Source organism: Capra hircus, chromosome 26 (genome assembly GCF_001704415.2).
Source record: "Capra hircus breed San Clemente chromosome 26, ASM170441v1, whole genome shotgun sequence".
NCBI classification, from domain to species: Eukaryota; Metazoa; Chordata; class Mammalia; order Artiodactyla; family Bovidae; genus Capra; species Capra hircus.
This window is the reverse complement of record NC_030833.1, coordinates 37066645-37093688: the sequence shown is the minus strand read 5'-3', so window position 1 is coordinate 37093688 and position 27044 is coordinate 37066645. Positions and strand designations below refer to the sequence as shown.

The following is a 27044-nucleotide window of genomic DNA, read 5'->3' as shown; positions in this document are numbered from 1 at the left end:
AAGTCAGCATTGAATTGAAAGTACAGTGTTTCAGACAGAATGTATTCTCTTTTTTCCTTCTATCTTATTTAAAGACTGCTTCCCAAGACGCAGTTATGTGGATCAGTCATCTTGAACTTTTCCTCCAATTCTGACTTGTAATACCTTTTAAGGTTAACAATGTAATCCAGACTGAAAAGAGAGAGATGAAATGGAAAAATAATTCCAGCTTCATAAAACTTTCTAGACTCTTTTTTTTAACTGGTGCAACTGAGGATGTCAAAAGGATATCTTTTTTTCATACTGTTGAGATGGCATACAATTTGATACAGTGATCACTTCAAACAGTTCTCTAGTATTCTAAACTTTTAAAAATGTATATCTTTGTTTATTTTACTTGTTAATCTGCTGTGTGTGTGTGTGTTTTAGGGTTATGGTTTTCCAGTGAATCGACTTTTTGACCTTTTATTTGAAATAAGAGATCAATACAATGAAACATTGCTTAAGAAATGGGCTGGAGTTTTCAGGTTAGTCTAAGCCATGGTACCTTAATGTAAGAAAAAAATTGCCAAATGATAAAGTAATTGTGTTTGTATTTAGCAATAAACTTGCTTATAATTATATTTTTATTGTGGTAAAATATGTGTAACTTAAAATTTACCATTTTAACCTTTTATGAATGTATACTTCAGTGACATTAAGTATGTTCACACTGTTGAAACCATCACTACTGTTCATCTCCAGAACTTTCTTATCTTCCTAAACTGAAACTCTGTACCAATTAAACAGTACCTGCCAATCTCTTTTTCTTCTAGTCTGTCCCCAGAAATCACCATTCTACTTTGTCTTTGAATTTGACTACTCTAGTTACTTCATATAAGTGGTTCGTACATTGTTTGGGTTTTGTGTCTGAATTTGTTTGGTTTTTTTGGTCTGGTTTATTTCACTAAGCATAATGTCTTCAAGGTTTATCCATAGTGTAGTATGCGTCAGAATATCGTTCCTTTTTTAAGGCTAAATAATACTCCATTGTGTGTATCATATTTTATTTATCCATTCTTCTACTTATGGATATTTGGGTTGTTTTCACCTTTTGACAATTATGAATAATGCCACTATGAACACTGACAAACAGTTATCTGTTTGGGTCCCTGTTTCAGTTCTTTTGGGCATATACCCAGAAGATGAATTGCTGGATTATATGGTAAATAATTTTGAGGAACCTCTATTCTGTTTTCCACAATGGCTGCACCAGAGGTACATGACTTATTTCCAGCCTGTCATTAAGATGCCAGAGCCATTTATCAATTAGATATTCATTATCTACTGCCCAAACCATATCCTTCTCTTGTGTTCCTTACCTCTGCAGATGTCTGTGATGAGGTGAGATATATATCATTTGCCCATTTTCCTTGTCTAGAAACCACAGATTTGTTAAGATTATACTTTCCTTCATAATCCTCATTTAGTTTGTAAGTCCCATATATTCTATTTCTTAAAAACTATTTCTGCCACTCTCTTTCTGCCTCCACAAATACAGCTTTAATTCACATCCTCATCACTCTTTATTTGGATCATTCAGTCTTTCTACCTGGCCTCTCTCTGTTCATTATTGTCTTTTTCTTTGTTTCCTCCACTATATAAAATTCTTCGTATGATATTCCTCTGCCTAAAATCTCAGATGATATTCCATTGCTTATAGGATAAAATCTGGGTCTCAGTTTGTCCACCTGCCCAGCCTCATTTTAAACCATGTCCCTTGCATACTTTATACTCCAGTAATACTACATACTTGTGGTTTTATTCAGCCCCCCCCGCCCCTATAGTCGTACTTTTTCATCCCTTACATTTTTGCATGTTATGGTCCATCCTTTGGAAATGCTATTCTCCCATAATCTCATTGGAAGTGTTTCATTTTATCTGTAAAACCCCTACAACAGCCCATAGCTTCTCTGTAAAACTTCTCATGAGATATCCCCCACCTAGTCTGTTAAAGTTAGTTGCTTTTTTCCTTTGTCCTATATCTGAAACTTGTACTTCATTTATTGTCTGCATAACATCATTATAAACATAATCTGTTTGCATATCTCTCTCTCCTGTTAGGCTTGAGAACAGAGATCTTGCTTTTATCTTCATGGTGGTACAGAGTTTTCGTTATAGTTAGCCCAGAGACTAGCACATAATAGGTGCTAAAAAAATACTAATCAGACTGAATTACTGATTATAAAGAAGTTGATTGGACAGCAGGTATATTAGTACAGGCTGAGTTAAGCTACTAACAAAAGTACACAAAATCTCACTGGATAAACATAGACATTTTATTTCTCACTTACACAGAAGTTTATAGTGGGTCTAGTAGTCCACGACTCAGGCTTTTGCCATTTGTGATTCTACTTTCTCGACATGGGGGTCTCTCCTGTCACCATGGGACAGAGGATCACACAGTTAGCTCATAAATGCTTTAGACTTAGAGCAACACATGGAACTTGTGTTCACAGTCCAGTGGCTGAAACTAGGCATATGACTGCCTGTTTGCAAGGAAAGCACACGGGTGTTTGGTGAGTAGTAAATGTGTCTGCCTTACTAAGTGTAAAAGCTTTTCTAAGTACAGCGTTATGAGAGACAGACAAATGGAAAACACTGTTTTCATCTTCCAGGAGCTTATGATCTAGTTGGAAGGAGAACACAAAAGACATAGAACTTGAGAGTTGTTCCTGTTAAGAAATATGACTGGGATACTCTTCATCTCATTTTTAGTCGTCGTTAGTTCATTCAGACTATATCATCTTGGGAACTGTTCTAAGGAATTGAAGTACTGAAGGATGTAGAATAAACAGGTAGAAAGAGGATCACACATTAATTTTGAGAGACACTTATTTGATACTGGATTCTAGAATTCTGAGTGATGAGGCACTGTTTTCCTATTTATACCCTTAACTGACAAACAGAAAATTATTTTGTAATTATTGAGTTTTCTTATTGTCCTATAGCACTCTATTGGTGTATTTTCTAATATTAAATTTTCGATTCTGTCTTCTTTCTTAACAGGGACATTTTTGAAGAAGATAATTATAGCCCCATCCCTGTTGTTAGTGAAGAAGAATATAAAGCAATCATAAGTAAATTTCCCTTTCAAGATCCAGACCTTGAAAAGGTACAACTTTGTTCTTACTTCAAGAATTTTCTTTAAAATAAATTAATCAGTAATACATTATATTAAGCTGACATTGTGAGAATAGCTTCTTTTGAGGCTTTCGCTGTTATTGTTGTGTTATTTGAGAAAATTAATTATATTTTTGTTAACTTTTAAAGATTATGTTACTACTACTACTGTTGTTTTGGTGAGGTTAAGAAGGGACTTTCCTGGGGCTACTAGGAGCAGTTGTCCCAAATGTTAGGTGGATTCCCAGAGCAGGTGTTACTAATGTTGGGTGGGTTCCAAATTAAACATGTTGAGTAGATTACAGGAATAAGAGAATATTGTAGGGAAAGAGAATTTCTTTGAAATTTGCATTACTATGAAAGATCTTAATTTTTACTTTTTTTTTCTAGAAATGTACTCAAAAAAGTTTGTCTTGGTTCAGTAAGAGGTGTATGAAGGTAATAGTCATCTGGATTTTTTTCTGAAGTAAGAATGGATAGTTTTGGAATCAGGATGTGAACAAAAGATAGGATAGAGAAAGGAAATTTCTTTTGCTGAAATACTGAAATTTCTTCCAGCATTAGAATATTCTGTAAATACACCTGATTGCCCGTGTGTGTGCGTGCACACAAAAACACACATGCTTGTACCAATCCAGTATCTCTGGGTAGAATTAGATCTTATGAGAAAAGGATATCATATTTCCTGCTAATATCACCTTTTTAGTTCTCTTCATTCTTGATGTTTTCCCTTAATCTTTTTTGTTATTTTTCTAACACTTTATAATTTAGTTCTTTTCTATATTTTTATCCCTTCATAATGAACAAGAGTGAATTTTCAGTGAGTTGTGTGAATTGTGACTGTAAATTTTTATGTAAATATAATAAATTTTTATTAAAATTCTATGTTATATTCATTTATACATAGACAAAGCAAATTATGTGTCAGTTCAGTTCAATTGCTCAGTTGTGTCTGACTCTTTGTGACCCCAGGGACTGCAGCACATCAGGCTTCCCTGTCTATCACCAGCTCATGGAGCTTGCTCAAACTCATGTCCCTCGAGTCAGTGATGCCATCCAAGCATCTCATCCTCTGTCATCCCCTTCTCCTCCTGCCTTCAGTCTTTCCCAGTATCAGGGTCTTTTCCAGTGAGTCAGTTCTTTGCATCCTGTGGCCGGGGTATTGGAGCTCCAGCTTCAAATTATGTGTTCAGTTTAGTCGCTCAGTTGTGTCCGACTCTTTGCGACCCCATGAAACGGTTAGAACTGGACATGGAACAACAGACTGGTTCCAAATTATGTGTAATAGTCACTAAATATAGGACCAATTAATTAAATGCATAGCTTTTAGATTATAGCTAATGCTGCCATTGCATATACCTAATTGTATTCTAAATACACACAAAAGACCAGATTGATTATTCTATTTCTGTATTTTTGAAGCCCCAATTAAAGATCCTTGTCAGGAAATATTATAAGAATATCCTCTATCTCATGGCTTGGTTTAGTTTTAGTTATTGGTAATAAATGTGTTTAGGATATAGCATCTGTAAAGAGAGCACTAGGCTTCTCTGGTGGCTCAGTGATAAAGAATCCACCTGCCAATGCAGGAGACACAGATCTGTTCCCTGGGTTAGGAAGATCCTATGGAGAAGGAAAATGCAGTCTGCTCCAGGATTCTTGCCTGGGAAATCCAATGGACAGGGGAGCCTGGCGGGCTGCAGCCCGTGGGGTCACAAAAGAGTCGGACATGGCTTAGTGACTAAACAACAGCAAAAATAGTGCTGGATTTGATCTGGATTCACGTGCTGGATCTGTCTGTGGCTTACTATGGGCGAGTGACTTACCCTGCTTGGGCATTTGTGCCTTATCTGTCTAATGAGAATTTTGAATTAAATAATCTCTAATATCTCTACTAATTACACTAAACTATGCTAAATGGATTCATAGTTAAAAGGATATTTGGCTTTGCTTATAGGGTACATCCCACGGTATTTTAGGATTAAATTTGTTAGGAATTGTACTCATTGGTTTGTGTATTATTTGTCATTAAAAGCACTATCACTAAAAGCACTTTCCACATGGAAAATTTAAATGTGATAACTTAGAAATCCCATAACTTATTTTGTAGTAGTCTCTTGGTTGTTTGTGTATATACTTACTTTTTCCTAAGTATAATTTTCAATTAAAATTGTTTTAAAAGATATAAAATTATCTTTCAGATAACTTGAGTTACTGTTTTCAGTTTAAATACCAAGTGAGAAAAGTAAGACTGAACATACATGCAAAAATATGTATTTTTGCAGATAGCTGTGCTAATTTAACTAGTACCCTTTGGCTAAAATAAGAACATATCCATTTTATCTTTAATGTCATTAAAATAAATTCTTTTTGAAATGTCTTTGAAATAGTTAATATTGTTCATTATTCTGCAAAGCATAAATTAAAAGTGAGTTATCTCTTCCATGTTTATAAAGTGATTTTAAAGAATGGCAGCTCTTTAGTTGATTTTTTTAGTACTCCTAATTCAGTCCCTACATTTAGAAAGGTTGAACCTACCAGTTTTAGAGAGAGACTGCTCTCTGCAAATGTCTTTACTACCAACTTTTTGTAAGCTACTTTCTGCTGGAGGTACCTAAAAATACATATGTTCATTCATAGATTTATCATTTACCTACTATTTAATGGACACTGTGCCATGTGCTAGTTTTTCCATCTCTACTGTCAAGGAACTTGTAGCCAAGAAAGGAATAGATAAAATAAACGGGAAATTACAATTCACAGAAGTTGACCATGCTAAGGATAGGAGAGGTAGAATGGAAAAAAAGAGCTGTAATTCTGTAGTATAAAGTATCAGTGGCAAGGATAATAAAATGCAAGAGATAAAGATCAAAAAATGAAGTAGAAACAGCCAGACTATAAATAGATCTTATATACAGTGTTAGGAAGTTTAGCTTTTACTCTGACAGCTAGATTAAGTCACCACCGGTTTTCAAGTAGTAAATACTTAATCAGATTTGTGTTTTAGAAAGATCTCTGTGGCTAATGTGTGGAGAATGGATAGGAGAAGAGTAAGGTGGGGAGACTAGCTTGGGGATTGTTGTGGTAATTTTGGCAAGAGAAATTGGTGACCTGAGTGGGAGTTATAGCTGTGGAATTTGATTTGAGATATTTAGGAGATAAGAATGAGAGGAGTTGATTATCATTTGCTTATTTGGGATGATGAGGATAGAGGGGCAAGTATGCCAGCCAGGGTTTTGCATTGGATGGTGGAAGCATTCACTAATATAGGAAATACAAGAGTAGCAGATTTAGAAAGAAGGGATGATCATTTCACTTTGGGATCTGTTGAGAATGTCTCAAATGTTACAGCTAAATGGACGTGTTCAGTGGTATCTTAATACACACATTTGGCCTTCAGGAGAAAGATTGCGCTGAGATTGTGGATTTGGGAGATATTGGCTCTCACATGATGAGTAAGTGAGATTATCCAGACAGTATATATGGTAAGAAAAGAAGGTATAGGATAGAACCATACCTAGAGGAGGAGATACAGAGAAGGTAGAGAAATAAAAGGAAAACCAGTATAGGTCACAGATACCAAAGAAGGAAAGGTCATTTAAGAAGCAGGAGGCCCATTGTGTCAGACTCTTCAGATAAATCAGGTAACACGAAAAGTTCATTCAATTCAGTTCAGTTCACTCGCTCAGTCATGTCCAACTCTTTGGGACCCCATGGACTGCAGCATGCCAGGCCTCCCTGTCCATCACCAACTCCCAGAGCTTGCTCAAACTCAAGTCCATCAAGCCGGTGATGCCATCCAACCATCTCATCCTGTGTTGTCTCCTTCTCCTCCTGCTTTTAATCTTTTCCAGCATCAGGGGCTTTTCCAAGGCCAAAGTATTAGGAGTTTTAGCTTCAGCATCAGTCCTTCCAGTGAATATTCAGGACTGATTTTCTTTAGGATGGACTGGTTGGATCTCCTTACAGTCCAAGGGACTCTGAAGAGTCTTCTCCAGCACCGCAGTTCAAAAGCATTGATTCTTCAGCACTCAGCCTTCTTTATAGTTCAAATCTGTATATGCCTACTGGAAAACAATAGCTTTGACTAGATGGACCTTTGTTGGCAAAGTAATGTCTCTGCTTTTTAATATGCTGTCTAGGTTGATCATAGCTTTCCCTCCAAGGAGCAAGCATCTTTTAATTTCATGGATACAGTCGCCACCTGCAGTGATTTTGGAGCCCCCCCAAAATAAAGTCTCTCACTGTTTCTACTTTTTCCCCATCTATTTCCCATGAAGTGATGGGACCAGATACCATGATCTTAGTTTTCTGAATGTTGAGTTTTAAGACAACTTTTTCACTCTCCTCTTTCACTTTGATCAAGAGGCTTGTTCTTCTTCACCTTCTGCCATAAGAGTGGTGTCATGTGCATATCTGAGGTTATTGATATATCTCTTGGCAGTCTTGATTCCAGCTTGTGCTCCATCCAGCCCGGCATTTCACATGGATTTAACATTTACGAGGTCATTGGTGACCTTGGTGAAAGTACTTTCAATGATGTAAACTAAGTTGCAATGCATGTGAAGATAAAAGTAAAGGTTAGATTTCATAAAGTGTAAATAGAGGGCTCTTGGTAAAAATCCTCAAGAGTTTTACCTTTTAGAGCTGAGAATTTGCTAGTGGATATTGGCTGGTAAAGCATTTTAACCAGGAAGCACACTGTAAACCATTAGCTGCATTCTGATGTGTGATGGTATACAGGTCAGAAAGCTGCTGTAAGGTATTCTAAAGAGTTATGGAATGAAATGGGTACCTTCTTGAATTGACATCAATTCAGGCAAATGAAGGGAGTCTTAGAATTATTTGATGACATAAGCCAGGAACCTGGCCCATAACTGTCACAACAAACTTGACTCTTGTATTATGGCTGCAAAGAAACAGGCGTTTATGTATCTTCCCTAGGATACTTATCATCAGAACACATAGAGGTATTGTTATCTGCTTTCTGTGCTTGTTAGAAGTCTGCTAATATGATTTAAGAAACAGCCATATTTTTTTCTTCAGAAATATTTTGGTTCTCCTTAAAATCTCAAAAATAACATTGAAATGTAACAGTAGACTTTAAAATGCAGGTATTAACTATTAATTCAGATGTGAAGTAAATTTAATTTTTACATTTTTGAGGTGTTTAGGATATCTTTTTCTAAAATTTCAGAAATAATATCAACTTCTTTTTTCTTTCAACAGCAACCTTTCCCAAAGAAATTGCCCATGTCTCAGTCAGTGCCTCATATTTATATTCAAGTTAAAGAATTTATTTATGCCAGCCTTAAATTTTCAGAGTCACTACACCGGAGGTAAGTTTACTAATGAGAAATGTATCTTTTTCAAAGCTATTTTTGTGAAACATTATTTGGTTTATAGGCCGTGACTCTTTATTGGACTAGTACGTTGTTGGAAAGCTTATATATTTTAGTAGAAGGAAAGTTTTAGTTGTTCAGTTGTGTCTGACCTTTTGTGACCCCATGGACTATAGCCTGCCAGGCTCCTCTGTCCATGGAATTCTCCAGGCAAGAATGCTGGAATGGGTTGCCATTCCCTTCTCCAGGGGATGTTCCCAACCCAGGGATTGAACCCAGGTCTGCCACATTGCATGCAGATTCTTAATCATCTAAGTCACGAGGCAAGCCCATTTTAGTGACATTTGGGGCTAGGTTGATACAAATTTGATGTTACGTATTTTTTGACATTTCAGTATGTAAATCGTCAAATATATATAAAAGTAGAGGTAATAGGAAAAGAAAATCCTGTATTTTCAGCATTTTGATTTAACCATAATAAATGTTTTTTCCATAATAAGCTGTTTTATTTGCTGAATTATTTTAAATCAAACTCTAGAAATAATGGCATTTTATCCCTCACTACATAAATGTTTTTAAAAACAATAAGGACATTTCACTGTTTAACACACTTAACAAAATTAACACTATTACATAGTATCTGTTCTCTAGCCCATATCAGTGTTTTCTAAATTGTCCCCCAAATGTCCGTTTATAGCTGGTATGTTTGAATCAGGGACTAAATAAAGTTCTTACCTTATGTTTGTTGTTAAATCTGTTTTACCAGTATCTCTTCCATTTTTTCTCTAGTTGTTTAGATCTTATTTATTTTAGTTTCTCTGTTGCTCAGGTTCAGTTCAGTTCAGTTCATTTGCTCAGTCGTGTCCAACTCTTTGCGACCCCATGAATCGCAGCACGCCAGGCCTCCCTGTCCATTACCAGCTCCCGGAGTTCACTCAGACTCACATCCATTGAGTCAGTGATGCCATCCAGCCATCTCATCCTCTGTTGTCCCCTTCTCCTGCCGCCAATCCCTCCCAACATCAGAGTCTTTTCCAATGAGTCAAGTCTTCGCATGTTGTGGCCAAAGTACTGGAGTTTGAGCTTTAGCATCATTTCTTCCAAAGAAATCCCAGGGCTGATCTCCTTCAGAATGGACTGGTTGGATCTTCTTGCAGTCCAAGGGACTCTCAAGAGTCTTCTCCAACACCACAGTTCAAAAGCATCAATTCTTCGGCCCTCAGGCTTCTTCACAGTCCAACTCTCACATCCATACACGACCACAGGAAAAACCATAGCCTCGACTAGACGGACCTTAGTCGGCAAAGTAATGTCTCTGCTTTTGAATATGCTATCTATGTTGGTCATAACTTTTCTTCCAAGGAGTAAGCGTCTTTTAACTTCATGGCTGCAGTCACCATCTGCAGTGAATATTCCTTTATTTCAGTGACTTGTCAAAAAGCTAATATTCTTAATAGTTTTTACTTGAGTAGGCTTAAAGTGAAGATTCAAAAAAAATCAGTGAGAATTAATAAAGAATTCTGTGAAAGTGTTACTCAGTCGTGTCCAAATCTTTGTGACCCCATGTACTGTAGCCCACCAGGCTCCTCTGTCCATGGGGTTCTCCAGGCAAGAATACTGGAGTGGGTTGCCATTCCCTTCTCCAGAGGATCTTCCTGACCCAGAAATCAAACCTGTTCTTCCTGCATTGTAGGCAGATTCTTTACCATCTGAGCCACTATGTCTACCTAAAGAATGCAATAGTAAATTGATATTATGCTCAGTAATGGAGAGCAACAAGCATCTATTGGTTCCTATAGCCAAATTAATTATATAGGAAAGAGAATACCATTTAACTGGGGTGATGAAGGCAATACCCAACATTTATAGATATGGGAAATGTGATATCCTTGTTTTGCACATAAGGAAACAGAGACTCAAACAGGCTATATCATTCATCCAGAATGACCCAGCTAGTATGAGATCTGTCATAAAGGAGCAGTTCTTCTGACTCCCATATCAGTGAAAATATCTGGCTACCTAGATGGACCTTGCATTATAATCATATTATATATTTGTAATTGGGAATGCTCTGGAGGAGAGAGAGGTGATGCTAGCTTTCATGTCTTCCTTTTTGAAGTCCATTTTTCCAAATTCATATGCATAATAGCAGTAATCATTTTCAGTATGGACTGCTTCTGAATTTTAAGTCATAAAAAGGCATGAAGGCAGTTCAAATAAATAGGTATTTTTCAGGCCAAAACAATGAGGCCAATGACAGTTGTTTTTTTCTTGTTGTATGTGTATCCCTTATGGTAAGCTACCACTATTTTGGATGTAAACAATGTGTAAATAAAAAGTAAATGAAATGTGTGTTCTGCCAGGGTGAAAGAGTTACCTGATTTTAGGTCTTTTACTGTTTTTTTGTGTGTGCATAGGGATTCTTTAAAAGATTTCTTAATTTTTGTTCTGAGAGAATATGAGTTGGAGAGCAAAGGAAAGGAAAGGAATACAAATACCTAATACATAGCATTCTGTAGTGTGTGTTTCTCACAAGCCAATGACTCTCAAAGTGTGGTCCCCAGACCAGCAGCCTTAGCATCACATGGGAAAATGCTGGAAATGCAACCTTAGACCTACTGACGGAGAAGGCAATGGCACCCTACTCCAGTACTCTTGCCTGGAAAATCCCATGGATGGAGGAGCCTGGTGGGCTGCAGTCCATGGGGTCGCTAAGAGTCAGACACGACTGAGCGACTTCACTTTCACTTTTCACTTTCATGCATTGGAGAAGGAAATGGCACCCCACTCCAGTATTCTTGCCTGGAGAATCCCATGGATGGAGGAGCCTGGTGGGCTGCAGTCCATGAGGTCGCTAAGAGTCAGGCACGACTGAGCAACTTCACTTTCACTTTTCACTTTCATGCATTGGAGAAGGAAATGGCAACCCACTCCAGTGTTCTTGCCTGGAGAATCCCAGGGATGGGGGAGCCTGGTGGGCTGCCGTCCATGGGGTCGCACAGAGTCGGACATGACTGAAGCGACGCAGCAGCAGCAGACCTACTGAATTAGAAACTGAGGATGGGACCCTTGGCTTTACTCAAGTTCTCTGGGTGATTCTGATGCACTCTAAGAACCACTGCTTCATCATACTCTACTAGCCTCTTATACTGTAGTTTCTAAAGATATGTTTTAAAGATATTAGCTTATAACCGCAATCATAAAACTAACTAGAAGTAACGTATTCTCTGAACTTTACAACATAACACACTGTTATCATTCAGCATTGGAAAAACAGTGGATACAAATGAGTATTCAGTGAAACAGAATGACAGACTTTTACAAAGGTAGTTTTCAATAGTGGAGCTCTAATGGTCTGAGAGCTGCCAAAATTTATACCTATTTTTTCTCCTTTTTTTTTTTTCATTTAAAAGTTCTAACCTAGAACAGAGGCAGTATAATGTAGTAGTTAAGAACATAAGCTTCAGACTTACTCCTTAGTTTGAGTCTTGATGCTGACACTCACACTGTAGTAGGACCTTGGGCAATCAAATTGTAGTTTCCTCATTTATAAAATGAGAGAAATAACTCAGGTTATTTTAAGAATTAAATGAAGTGATGTATGTGTATAGAGCACTCAGTGTAGTTTGGCACATGGTAGGCACATAAGGCATAAAACAGGATGGATTACTACAGTATTAGATGTGGGACTAGAGCTGGGAGTGTTTACATTTTAAATACAGGCTTTGGGGGACTGTTGAAGTATTTTAAACTAAAAAATGACATGACTGGAGGAATATTTTAGAAAGTTTACTCTGGCCTCAATGTGGATGGTCGGTCAGAGGGGATGAAGAAATAGTCATGTTGAATTGGTAAAGGCAGTGGCTCAAGATAGATGAAGAAAGACTTGAAGTAGTCAGAATTGGTAGTGATGAAAAGGAACACACATACAAAAAGTGTTTAGGAATATTATTTACAACAGTCAGGACATGGAAGCAACCTAAATGTCCATCCACAGAGAAATGGATAAAGAAGAAGTGGTGCATATATATAATTAAATATTACTCAGCCATAAAAGGAAGAAAGTGGCATCTGCAGCAACATGGATGGACTTAGAAATTGTCATACAGAGTGAAGGGAGTCAGAAAAAGAAAGACAAATACCATACAATGCTGCTTATATATGGAATCTAGAAAAATAATTCCAATGAGCTTTCTTGCAAAGCCGAAATAGAGGCACAGATGACAAAACAAAGTTATGGTTACCACGGGCAGAAGTGGGGGGTGGGGTGAATTGGGAGATTGGGATTGACATATACACCTGCGTGTATGCTCAGTCACTCAGTCGTGTCTGACTCTTGCTACCTACCACATGGACCGTAGCCTGCCAGGCTCCTCTGTCCATGGGACTGTCCCAGCAAGAATGCTGGAGCGGGTTGCCATTTCCTTTTCCAGGGGATCTTCCCAACCCAGGGGTCGAACCCACATCTCCTGCAGCTCCTGCATTGGCAGGCAGGTTGTTTACCACTGAACCATCTGACTTATATACTCTCTCTATAAAATATCTAAAAAGAGCGCTGGGTTTCCCTGGTAGCTCAGTGGTAAAGAATCTGCCTGCCAGTGCAGGAGCCGGAGGAGATGCGGGTTCAGTCCCTGGGTCAGGAAGATCCCCTGGGAAAGGAAATGGCGGCCCACTCCAGTATTCTTGCCTGGGAAATTCCATGAACAGAGAAGCCTGGTAGGCTATGGACCATGAGGTCGCAAAGAGGTGGACTCGACTTAGCGACTAAAACAATGCAGTGTTACATTCTCAGGTTTTTTTGTGCTGTCTTTTGAACTTGAAAACCTAAATTATAATAACTAAATCACCTATTAGCTTTACTGTCTGTCATGTGAATTTGTTCCAAAATGAAGACTATAAAAAACTTGCATTTCAACCCCCAATTTACTATTTGGGGATAGAAAGAACTTCATATAACAAAATGCTAACATAGAGAATATAAACACAATTAAATGTTTGCATTCACTATTTTAATTCAAAGCACAAAGTGTATTACAAAACATATATTTTGATTGCTCAGATCAAACAATTCTTTCATATCTAGTGATTTCCTTGTTTTTGTCATATCATTTGATGATGTCTTTTTTCCCCCATATCACTTTGTAGTAGAGATCAGAATGTCAGTGAGAAATGTTTCATGATATAAAAGATAGTTATCTATGCAAATTTCTCTCGTCAGTATCACAAGTCACACATTTTATGAATCAGTGTAAGTTAACAAGCTTTTTTAGAAATATATAATCAGTTTGGTAGTGATTCTGATACCATGGGGCTTCCCTTGTGGCTCAGCTGTTAAAGAATCCGCCTGCAATGCGGGAGACCTGGATTCAGTCCCTGGGTTGGGAAGATCTCCTGGAGAAGGGAAAGGCTACCCATTCCAGTCTTCTGGCCTGGAGAATTCCATGGACTGTATAGTCCATGGGGTCACAAAGAGTCAGACACGACTGAGTGACTTTTCACTTTCATTTTCACTGATACCATAAAAACAGATCATGATTCCAGATTGACTTTGGATGGACTGTTAGCATTATTTTATATTCATTAACTGAATGCCATCGGCTGCATTATTTGATTCAGAGGTTATTTTTATTGCACTCCTGAGTTTGCACCAATTTATAACTGTCTTTGATTCACCTGAATTGTTTCATATGAATAATTTTCCATATATAAAGTGAATTCTTATCAATTTAATATCATGATTTTAGATATTCTTTGGGTTTTATTAATATTCTTTGTTTTTTTTTGTTATTTTAATCATGCTCTTGGTAGATGGCGCTTCTGTGGTATTTATGATAAATCTGTGCATATCAGATTTGTCTTTATCTTAAATGCATATATGAAATTGTCCATATAAGAATTATCTAGTAAAACTCATTCACTATAATTAATAGAAAGGCAGTGCACACACACATACACACACACTCAAAAAAGTGTTTAGGAGCCCTAAAATTAGAGTATTTATGAATAATTAGATGAAGAAGCTAAGGGACAAAAAAGAATTTGACTTACACTTGGGTGGACTTAACTTTGTTTATATAGACTCAAATTGATTCTGGTTATAGTTACCTTTGAAAATAATGATGCATACATTCATTTTTTACTTTGGGGTAAGGTATGCAAGTGAAAAGGAGAAAAAAGAAGTATCTCAACAGTCATCCTACAACTTGGCTCAAATGTTATATTGTAGAATTATTCTTGAAGCTGCAGTCCTGAATCTATAAACTGGTCCCCCTCATTTTTCCTTTAAATATAGATTACTTTAACACTGGGTATCATGTATAATATGTATATCCTGACAAGTATTTTTTATTATCTAATCTAACTGTTGATTCCTGAAATACAGGACTGATACTTAGTTAAGATATTGTTAATTGGTAGGAAGTATAGAAATTTAGCATCTTAGAATTAACTTTTATTTTGTTTCTTTACAGAGGAGAGGCAATGGATTTCTATTGTTATTTGATTTTTTTTACAGCATATGTAATACCAAAGATAAAAGCCATTAGTCACAATATTGTGTGTAATTTTCCCAAAAGCTTCCCTACTTCCCCTCAGTTCTGATTCTTTTTATGTACGAACTCCTAGCATTCTAAAAGGTAAATGTTGTATATTAATGCCACAGCAGGAAAGATTGTCTAGTTTTTCCTTCTCTTCTTGATAAAAATATTGTCATTTTGTTACTTTAGTATTCAATTCTCATTAACTCTGATAACTGCATTATATATCTTGCAAGGCATTTATGCTTACGTTTTTATTTTTTTATGCTTACATTTAAAAAAAATTAGATTTACTAAGTACATTGTCTATTTTCGTTTTGTTAATGAAGTAATAACTACCTCAGAATACAGAAACAGCATAGTTAATATGAAAGCATATAAATTTATTCTTGATTATCAGCTTTTTGACATGTATTTTTATTTAAAAAATTTATATCTGTGACCTAAAATTGAGCTACTGGAGTTGCTTTTTTTTTAATTTGTCAGTAAAAGAGTTATGGAAAATAACTCTGTGTGTTTAAAACTCTTTTATTTGTTTAAACATATTTGGCAGTTAAATTTTTAGAACAAGAAGATGCTTTAGAGCTCTTATAGAAAAAATGTTTGGGTTTCTTTTTATATGTGAATAAAAGCAGAGCCAGTGAATGAAATGACTTCATGAAGAAACTCCAAAGTCTCCATTATTTGGTTGCAGAGGAAACATCTGTCTCTAATATGACCTTTAAGAAATTTTCAGCTTTCATAAAAGGTTAAGCTATAACATAGCTTAGGAGATTTATTGTATATTAAGATTTAATTACTGTGAAATGCTATTTAAAAATTAGGAAGAGTACAAGTTATAATCTCAAAAGACAAAGAGTTAAGGGAAAAAATTGCTCAGTTAGGATAAAAGCCTTGTTGGGGAAATCCTGGTGATTGTTGGGTAAATCTTACCAGTACCAATAGGACATAGGTGCTGATAGGTTTTCTTTCTCTGCTTTTACTTACGGAAGAAAAAGACATATTGATTCAGGATTCAAGGAAGTTCAGGGGAATTAAAAGACATTATCTGTCATGGATAACTTTTCATCTGAAAAGGATGCTATACAAGGTGTCTTTAAGCATAATTTTGAGTGTGTCAGAAAAGAAACCAGAGGAGTTGGCAACCACCTCCTTTTTATCAGCGTGAGTACGTTGCTTGTTCTAGGGACACTATTGATAGCTTAGTTTTCTGTTAGTTTGCTGCTGTGTAACCCTGAAACCCTACTGAAATTATATACATTGCCTGGGCAGTCTTGACTTCAGATGCAAAGAATCAGAGAGACATAGTCTCCTCAGGTCTGCCAGGATTAGGGTTGGTAGAAATTGAAGAATACCTAAATTAAAAGGGAGAACATTAGGATAGTAGTGAAAGTTACCTGTGATCTATCAAATCATGCTCTATTTGCATATTTAAAATAAATATTAATATAAACTAGTAAATATTTGTGCTTCATAGATTTGTAAGAGTAATATTTTAATAAAATAAAAAGTAAAAGGGTGCTAAAACTAAAATGTTAGACTGTATTTGAGGCAGTGAGTCTCAATTGGGGCAGTTTTTCCCCCAAGGTATAGTTGACACCATCTAGAGACATTTTGGGTTGTCACGAGTAGGGGAAAGAATACTACTTGCATCAGGCGGATGGAGGCCAGGGATGCTGCTACACAGCTTTCAATGGTACAGGACAGCCCTACAACAAAGAACTGTCTAGCCTGTATGTATGTCAGTAGTGCTAAGACTGTGAAAACTTTATCTAGGACACAGCTTAATTGTTTTGGTTATGAGGCTGTATACCAAAAAAATACATCATTATTTACTTAAAGGCCTAGTGGTTAGAAGAAAATAGTCTTTTTAGTCCGTTTTTTAGCAATATTTAGGATGCTAAGAAACATAAGGTTAGTTCCTCCCTCTCCCAAATTAAAACTAGTATAAGGCAGTTAATTTCTTAGAATCTTCAAAAAAAAAAAAACTCAGTGGAAATGGATAGCTTAGTTATATTAAAATTGAATCTAGCAATTAATTATATCCAGAGAGTTCACATCAATTTGTATTTTAAAAATAATTTTAACTATAAAGTGTCATTGGCTGTCACATAGTGGAGTCGTAATTTAAGAATAGTTTTATTTCCTTATACTAAGTACCCTATGGTTTTACTGTAACAGTTAATTGAATACAGTTAAATTTTTCTATAAATGAACATTTTCATTTATGGCAAGTATCCCTTTTATGAAACTAAGTTGAACTGAAATATGTGAGTTAATAAATATGAATGATTTTAATTTATATAACAATATTAAAAAATTAGAGCAAGTTACTTTAGTAAATTGCATTAAATTATTTAGGAAACTAACTAACTGTAACCCTTGTGGAAAGCTTAATGATATCAACCTTTGTTTTTAGCTCAACAGAAATAGATGATATGCTTAGAAAATCTACAAATCTGCTGCTGACCAGAACTTTGAGTAGCTGTTTACTGAATCTTATTAAAAAACCTCATATAGGTTTGACAGAGGTAGGTTAAAAAGATATTTCTAGCTAAATGTTTCATTGTACAAAACAATTATTATAAATTTATTGCTGAACATCATCCTATAAAACTAACTTTTCATTTTAAAATTATTGATAGAAGTGGATTTGTTTTAAAACAAAAATCTCATTGTAAATTCAAGTGTTATGAGGGAAGAGGGTTTACATGGAGAATGGTGGATAGTTGAAGATGTTAGAAAATATATGGAGAGTTATGTTTGTCAGACTTTACATGAAGTAAAAATACTCTTTTTTAACTTCGTGAATGTATAAAATTTGAAAAAGTATCTTGAAAAGTTATTTAAAATTAATTGATAGACTTTTTTTTAATGATAGCATTCATAAGCAGTATTTGTAGCAGGCTTTTGATATCAGATAATCAGTTATATCCCATACTGCTATAATTATGCAGAAATGGTGCAGTTGCTGAAAGTAATAATCCTGTTTTTAAAAATGTAATGACTTTATATACATGTAACCTGCATTTTACTGGAGATATTTTCTATTTTCTAGCTAGTGCAAATCATCATAAATACCACACACCTAGAACAAGCCTGCAAATACCTTGAGGACTTTATAACTAACATTACAAATATTTCTCAAGAAACTGTCCATACCACAAGACTTTATGGGCTTTCTACTTTTAAGGTATGTAAAAATCTGACCAAAAGTTTTTATTTCAATCACTGTAAGCAGACTTTTTGGAGACAGCAATGCCACCCCACTCCAGTACTCTTGCCTGGGAAATCCCATGGACGGAGGAGCCTGATGGGCTGCAGTCCATGGAGTCGCTAGGAGTCAGACACAACAGAGTGACTTCACTTTCACTTTTCACTTTCATTTTTCACTTTCATGCATTGGAGAAGGAAATGGCAACCCACTCCAGTGTTCTTGCCTGGAGAATCCCAGGGACGGGAGAGCCTGGTGGGCTTCTGTCTATGGCGTCGCACAGAGTCGGACGCGACTGAAGTGACTTAGCAGCAGCAGCAGTCGCTTGGTCATATCCGACTCTTTGTGATCCCATGGACCGTAGCCAGCCAGGCTCCTCTCTAAAAAACTCTGATGCTGGGAGGGATTGGGGGCAGGAGGAGAAGGGGACAACAGAGGATGAGATGGTTGGATGGCATCACTGGCTCTGAGTGAACTCTGGGAGTTGGTGATAGACAGGGAGGCCTGGCGTGCTGCGATTCATGGGGTCGCAGAATCGGACACGACTGAGCAACCGAACTGAACTGAACATTAACAGTAATCAGATTTTGAAAGTGTTAAGTCAAGAGAAGACCCTTAGTTTTCTAAAATTAGCAGCCTGAGCCCCAAATCTGGTCCTCTGATGATCCTTAAGCACATATAGTCATCCTGATCCATAAGACACAAATGCAGATGATATCTGAGTGGACAAATTAATAAAATTATTTATTACAACTGAGATAGAAGCTGGACAAAACAGGCATTCGTTTATTCAGTTTTGAACTGTGGTGTTTGAGAAGACTCTTGAGAGTCCCTTGAACTGTAAGGAGAGCAAACCAGTCAATCCTAAGGGAAATCAATCCTAAATATTCATTGGAGGGACTGAGGCCGACACTGAAGCTCCAATACTTTGGCTATGATACGAAGAACTGACTCATTGGAAAAGCCCCTGATGCTGGGAAAGGTTGAAGGTAGGAGGAGAAGGGGATGACAGAGGATGAGATGATGGGATGGCATCACCGACTCAATGGACGTGAGTTTGAGCAAGCTCCAGAAGAAGGTGAGGGACAGGAAAGCCTGGCATGCTGCAGTCCGTGGGGCCACAAAGAGTTGGACACGACTGCGTGAACAGCAGCAAACAGTACAGTAATGGCAAGCATATACTCTGGAGTCAGGCTACTGTGCGACTGTGCCACATTCTTTCATTTTAATGACTCCTGGGTTTATTATCTATAAAATTAGAGTAGTAATATATTATCTGTGTCATACAGTTATTATGAGGATTAAAGGGGATACTTAGCGCAGTGCCATTTGTTGTACCTGATCTGTGCTCTGAGAGCTCTGTTAGGTGCTGAAAATAGAGAAATGAACCCCTGCCCTCAAGGAGCTCAGGAGGGAAAACTGTAAAAATACACTTGAAAATACGATATAATAAGTACCATAATATAGAAGGAGATTCCACAAGTTTATGAACATTTATTTATCCACAGACTGATTGATTCTTTGCTTCAATGTTAGATTTTGTACAGTCCTTTCTCTTTATTGTTTTCTGTCCTTATGTCCATGTGTTACTCATATGGTGTCAAGAAGGGATTTACTGGGGACTGGAATTGTAAGCATATTTAACGATTGGCATTATATTTAATAGGCTAACTTGATACTCTGATTAAAACATGAAATGCATTGATCAAGGGATCGTCAAGCAATTTTTCTTACCAGTTGTAAATCAGAGTGCCACAGATATTGGAACATGATGCTTTAGATTAAGGAATCCTGGAACTACATATACTTCTCAAAATTATCCTGTTGGGAGGAAACATTTAGAAATGTTAGCTCTGGTCCATATTGCCAGTGGTCCTTAAGTTGTAGATATTTAGCTGAAAGTACAACTGTCATAAGATATACTCCTTGACTTTTCTTGGAAATCAGGAAATCAAGTTCAGCTTGTCCAAATAGTAGAGCATCCTTATTTTTTACTGTTTATTTTTTATTTTCACACAGAACTTAGGAAACCGTTTCTGTTTGATGATATAAAAACAAGAGCTATTTCAAGCTCAATATGTGAAGATTAAGTGTTCTTCAATTCTGCCTTTGATCTGTTTCAAGAGGAATTATTTATCTTAAACTGTGATACAAGAAAGCAATTCAACAGGTAGAATTGTTAAATCAATATTAAAGTGAATTCCTGAAGGAGATTGGGGGAATTTCCATTCATAGTGAGTAGTCTGTAGATGATTAAAGTACAGTTTTGATTACAGACATTAGCATGGATTGCTTAGTTAACCTCTTCAGCCTAATTCTTTTCAGTCCAACGGCCTGATCAAGCATATTCCTATTAAGTTACTTAATGATTATAGAAATAAGCATTTGTATGCATGATCCTTTTACCCATACATCCATTTGCTTCCTCTCCAAAACCCCACATATGCATATACAAAGTGCTTGATTTTATATATTTGTTTACTTTATGAGATACTGTATAGACTGTCTCGTTAGCTTGCCTTTCATTGTACTAAATCTGTGAGTGATTGTACTAAATCTGTGCTGAAGGGTTCCTGCCCTTCAGCAGTACTGCAATTTTTAAAAATTAGCGTGGACCCACACTGAGAGTTACTTGAAGCTAATATAAGACTTCTAACTAGAAAGATTCGCATCAGAACAGACGGGAAAGTGGGAATAGCGTTCCCCTTTTAATCTGTGTAGTAGAGGATGGCCCAGTTCTTTTTCTTTGGCATCAGAGCTCTTTAACTTTGCTCCATGAAGCATTTCCAACCTGCCACCCTGAAGAGTTCTTTCCTTTTGAGTCCTGGCAGTAATTGTAGGTGTAAGTGCCTAGAAAGTATATACTTGGGATTCTTCGTCAGTTTGCCTTTTTTAATCTGTTGATGAGTATGTAGCCAATTTTTTTTTATTATGGCTAAAATGATAGTGGTAAATTATCTTTGATTAAGAACTTGAAATTTTCCTCTTGTGGAGCAAGGGCATGGTACATGGACTCTAAAAAACACTTAAAAAGTAACATTCATATATAAACATACACAATTTATACAGGCATTAATTATAAATAGATATAGCTCAATTATTATTAAAAAGGTGAACACAGACTTCCATTTTTCCATTCTGGCATGTAAAGAGCTAGGAAGTTGTCACTCTGTCCCGACAAGTGAAAAGCTGAGAAGATTGTGAAAATATCAACAACTCTTCCGTGATCTTTCAGAGAAGTGAAATCACAGACCACACTGCTGCCGCCAAAATTGGAGTAATAGGCAAATACAGAGAATGACAACGTAGGAAAACCTAAAGTATAATTGAGTGTCCAGAGTCCCTCCACCTTTTAATTTTTAACTCCGCTTTATGTAGTTTGGGCCTCGTGTTCAGACTATAATGGCAGCTGTAGGTTTTCTTCTCTAGTAGCAAAATGGCTCCGAGGTCACAATTTTAAACCTTATATCCTCATGCTCTATCCATCTAAAAGCAGATGGCTAGCTGCTATGGAACTTCCTGTGAGTTAAGAGGATGATCAGCTCATCAGGATCCAACCTTGGCACTAAATAGAGATTCAGTTCTATCCAAGACCAAATAGATCTGTGAATGAGGGCAGAGTGATTTTTCCAAAATGTATTTGCAGACTTTTCCAAGAAGGGAGGAAAGATAGTAGACAATAAATCATAGATGTTTACTAAAATTTTCAGTGATATTACTACTTATCTTTTATTTAAAACACATGTGCTTATGGTATCTGAGGACTAGCATGGAGTTTGTGCATATATCCGTTTAAAATAGTTCTTTGAGTGATTTTGTTGCATATCTGTGGTCAAGAACCGCTGATAGTATGATATCACTTAATTTTTGTATGTTGAAATAAAAAAGTTCTTATATGAGATATGTTTCTGCCTCCAGAGGGCACTATTTCTTTAACAAGTAGTGTGTGTGTGTGTGTGTGTGTGTGAGAGAGAGTGTGTGTGCATACGAGAGAGAGAGAGAGACAGAGACAGAGACAGAGACAGAGAGAGAGAGAGAGAGTGAGTGTGCGTGCGTGCGCTCATTCGTGTGTGTGTGAGAGTGTGTGTGTGTGTGCATACACACATGTGCATGCGTGCGCTCATTCATGTCCAACTCTTTGAGACCCCCGCCAGGATCCTCTGTCCATGAAATTCCCCAGGCAAGAATACTGGAGTAGGTTGTCATTTCCTACTCCAAGGAATTTTCCTGACCCAGGGATCATACCTGCATCTCTTAATGCCTCCTGCATTGGCAGGCAGATTCTTTACTACTGTGCTACCTGGGAAGCCCCTTAAGAAGCAAAGAAGAAATTAGTTGCTTTGTTTATAAGCTGATTCATTTAAAATTTAATTTAGGAGTTAGTTGATGTGTTCTTGACTTTCTAATCAGATCGTAAGGATTGAGAGTGTTTTGGTTTCAACTGTAGTACTACTCTCTAGGAAGTCCAAACTGATGTTCCTAACAGTCTCATAAATGATAGTTATCATTTTTTTAGAAATACCTTACCAAATAACTCAAGTGTATTCTAGTGTATAAATACAAAAAAAAGATATAATGAAATCTTTTTGTGTGCTTCTTTCTTTCTATTCTTTATTTTTTTTTAAGATATTTTTGATGTGGACCTTTTTTTAAAAAAAAAGCCTTTACTGAATTTGTAACAGTACTGCTTCTGTTTTATGTTTTGCTTTTTGGCCAGAGGCGTGTGGGATCTTAGTTCCCCAACCATGTATCGAACCCAGGCCTCTGCTTGGGGAGCTCAGAATCTTAACCATTGGACCACCAGGAAAGTCCCTCAGCCTGCTTTGTTTTCTTCCTCTGATAAGTGAAAATGTTTTTTGCTCAGTTGTGTCTGACTCTTCACAACCCCGTGGACTGTAGCCTGCCAAGCTCCTCTGTCCATGGAGTTCTCCACTCAAGAATACTGGAGTGGGTAGCCATTCCCTTCTTCATGGGATCTTCCCAACCCAGGGATTGAACCTCAGTAGGAGAAGGCAATGGCACCCCACTCCAGTACTCTTGCCTGGAAAATCCCATGGACGGAGGAGCCTGGTGGGCTGCAGACCATGGGGTCGCTAAGAGTAGGACACGACAGAGTGACTTCACTTTCACTCTTCACTTTCATGCATTGGAGAAGGAAATGGCAACCCACTCCAGTGTCCTTGCCTTGAGAATCCCAGGGATGGGGGAGCCTGGTGGGCTGCTGTCTGTGGGGTCGCACAGAGTTGGACACGACTGAAGCGACTTAGCAGGAGCAGCAGCACTAATCATGTTTTGTAATATTGATTCTCTTCCTGAATTGTGAGATCCTTGAGGGTGAAAGATGTCTCAGTGTCTTTATACTGCTTTAATTCATAGGACATGATATAAATGATACATTAGGTTAAGTTGTGTTCAAATGTGTGTGACTGATAATGGTGGGTGATACTTAGGTCTCCTCTTAGTCAAGATACGAATTTAAATAGTATTAGGTTTGTGTGTGTGTGTGTGTGTGTGTGTTTTGCTTTTTGGCCATGATGCATGGCTCGTGGGATATTAGTTCCGTGACCAGAAATTGAACCTGCATCCTCAGCAGTGAAAGCATGGAGTCCCAACCATTGGACCACCAGGGGATTTCCAATAAGTATTAGTTTTGCCAGAAATATCCATTCCATTGTAGTCAGAGAACATACTTTGTATGCTATCAGTTTTTTAAAGCCCTAGTCCTAGCTTTTTGGCACCAGGGACTTTTTCATGGAAGACAGCTTTTCCACAGGTGGGGATGGGGTGAAGTGGGAGGTAGATGATTTTAGGTTTGCAGCTGTTCACTTCCTGCTAGATGGCCTTGTTGGGGAACCTCGCTTTAAAGATTTGTTTTATGGCCTAACATTTGCTCCGTTGTGCATAGTGTCCCATGTTCCTTTGAGACTAATGCACGGTTTGCTAATGTTGAATGTTCAATAGATGTCTGTTAGTTGGTTTATATTGTTGATCAAATCGTCTTTGTCTTCTGCCTGCTCAGATTTGCTGTTGAACTCCTGTAGTGATTTTTTTTGTTTGTTTCATTTATTGTATTTTTCAACTACAGAATTTCTGTTAGGTTCTTTGTTTTCAAGTGGTTTCTATCTCTTTATATAGTTAATTTTGTCAGGTATTGTTCTCATATTTTCCTTTAGTCCTTTGATTATTTTAAAGACTGATTTAAAACCTTTGTCTTATAAGTCCAATATCTCATACTTTCTTGTTTCTTTGTGAAACTTGCAAATTTTATTGAAATCTGGACATTTAAAATAATGTAACATGGATGGATCTAGAGATTGTCATACTGAGTGAAGTAAGTCAGACACAGATAAATACCATACGATATCGCTTATATGTGAAACCTTAAAAGTGGGTACAAATGAACTTATTTACAAAACAGAAGTAGAATCATAGATGTGGAAAACAAACTTATGGTTATCAGGGGATAAGCGGGAGAGAGAGAAATTGGGAGACTGAGATTGACATATTGATTGAGATTGACATATGTACACTATGATAGATAACTAATTAGAACCTACTCTGTAGCATAGAGAACTCTACTCAGTACTCTGTAATGGCCTGTATGGGAAAAGAATCTTTAAAAAGAGTGGATATGTATGTATAACTGATTCACTTTGCTGTATATCTGAAACTAACAACATTGTAAATCAATTATATGCCAATGAAAATTAAAAATAAAGCCGTATTGTAATGTGGCAATTCTGATAATCAGATTCTCCTTTCTCCCCAAGGTTTGTTGTTTCCTCCTGGTAGGTGGTTGGTGGTTTCATGACTTTTATGAATTAATTCTGTAAAGTCTGTATTTTTTGTCATCTGTGGCCACTGAAGTCTCTGCTTAGTTAGCTTAGTGACCAGCCAATGATTGGACACAGATTTCCATAAAAATCTGGAACCAATCAGTCTCCCAGTCTTTTTGAGGGACTCTCTGTATTTATTGGGGCATGCCTTCAGCAATCAGGCATTTGACACCTCTGCGTTAACCTTCACATCCTTCTTGCACAGAACTTCAGGGTCAGCTATAAATGAGAGCTTAGAGCTTTCTCAGGTCTTTCTGGAGTATATTCACAGCCCTACACATGTACACAGTCTTCTACCTTCCCAGGAATATGTCAGAGCTTTTCAAAGCCATCTATGGACATTTCATTCCCCAGTTTTCCCTTTTAAGCTTCGTGGCTTGCTTAATGTGTACCCTAGTTGTTATCTGCCACCTAAAGTGTCTGTGATGTTACACAATTGCCTCTAATTGTTTTTAACAAATGCCCCCAGGGAAAAGGCTTTTTGCTCTCGACAATCCTGTTTTTAGGTCATGTAAAGACATCTCTGCAAGTGGAGTCTTCCAGGGAATCACCAGATAGATCTACTAATGATAATTCTCTGGGAATATGGCTTTAAAGGAGTGCCAACTCATTCTGCCCCTGACAGGCCAACACAGGTTTTTACCACTGTTGTGGGTCAAACAGGAGATGACAAGGGTGAACATTGACATTCTAGGAATCAGTGAACTGGACATTCTAGGAATCGAGATGGACTGGAACGGGTGAATTGAACTCAGATGACCATTATATCTACTACTGAGGGCAGGAATCCCTTAGAAGAAATGAAGTAGCCATCATCGTCAACAAAAGAGTCCAAAATGCAGTACTTGGATGCAATCTCAAAAACGACAGAATGATCTCTGTTCGTTTCCAAGGCAAATCATTCAATATCATGGTAATCCAAGTCTATGCCCCGACCAGTAATGCTGAAGAAGCTGAAGTTGAACAGTTCTATGAACCCTACAAGACCTTCTAGAACTAATATCCAAAAAAGATGTCCTTTTCATTATAAAGGACTGGAGTGCTAAAGTAGGAAGTCAAGACATACCTGGAGTAACAGGCAAATTTGGCCTTAGAGTACAAAATGAAGCAGGGCAAAGGCTAATAGAGTTCTGCCAAGAAAATGCACTGGTCATAGCAAACACCCTCTTCCAACAACACAAGAGAGGACTCTACACATGGACATCATCAGATGGTTGACACCGAAATCATTGATTATATTCTTTGCAGCCAAAGATGGAGAAGCTCTATATAGTCAGCAAAAACAAGACCAGGAACTGATTGTGGCTCAGATCATGAACTCCTTATTGCCAAATTCAGACTGAAATTGAAGAAAGTGGAGAAAACCACTAGACCATTCAGGTATGACCTAAATCAAATGCCTTACAGTGGAAGTGAGAAATAGAGTTAAGGGCCTAGATCTGATAGATAGAGTGTGTGATGAACTATGGAATGAGGTTCGTGACATTGTACAGGAGACAGGGATCAAGACCATCCCCACGGAAAAGAAATGCAAAAAAGCAAAATGGTTGTCTGAGGAGGCCTTACAAATAGCTGTGAAAAGAAGGGAAGTGAAAAGCAAAGGAGAAAAGGAAAGATATACCCGTTTGAATGCAGAGTTCCAAAGAATAGCAAGAAGAGATAAAAAAGCCTTCCTCAGTGATCAATGCAAAGAAATAGAGGAAAACAATAGAATGGGAAAGACTACAGATCTCTTCAAGAAAATGAGAGATACCAAGGGAACATTTCATGCAATGATGGGCTCAATACAGGACACAAATGGTATGGACCTAACAGAATCAGAAGATATTAAGATGAGGTGGCAAGAATACGCAAAAGAACTATACAAAAATATCTTCATGACCCAGATAATCACGATGGTGTGATCATTCACCTAGAGCCAGACATCCTGGAATGTGAAGTCAAGTGGGCCTTAGGAAGCATCACTACGAAAAAA

The 27044-nt window shown here is 37.2% G+C and overlaps 1 protein-coding gene across 2 annotated transcripts in view; it reads left to right on the top strand.

Moving 5' to 3' along the window:
- The window catches only part of EXOC6 (exocyst complex component 6), a 174737-nt gene that overhangs the window by 68955 nt on the left and 78738 nt on the right, over positions 1–27044 (top strand). For both annotated transcript variants that reach the window (XM_018041543.1, XM_018041544.1), the window contains exons 13-17: positions 409–506; positions 3028–3133; positions 8371–8480; positions 17439–17550; positions 18078–18212. In XM_018041543.1, the coding sequence (XP_017897032.1) occupies positions 409–506; positions 3028–3133; positions 8371–8480; positions 17439–17550; positions 18078–18212 (561 nt within the window). The remainder of the gene's footprint in view (positions 1–408; positions 507–3027; positions 3134–8370; positions 8481–17438; positions 17551–18077; positions 18213–27044) is intronic.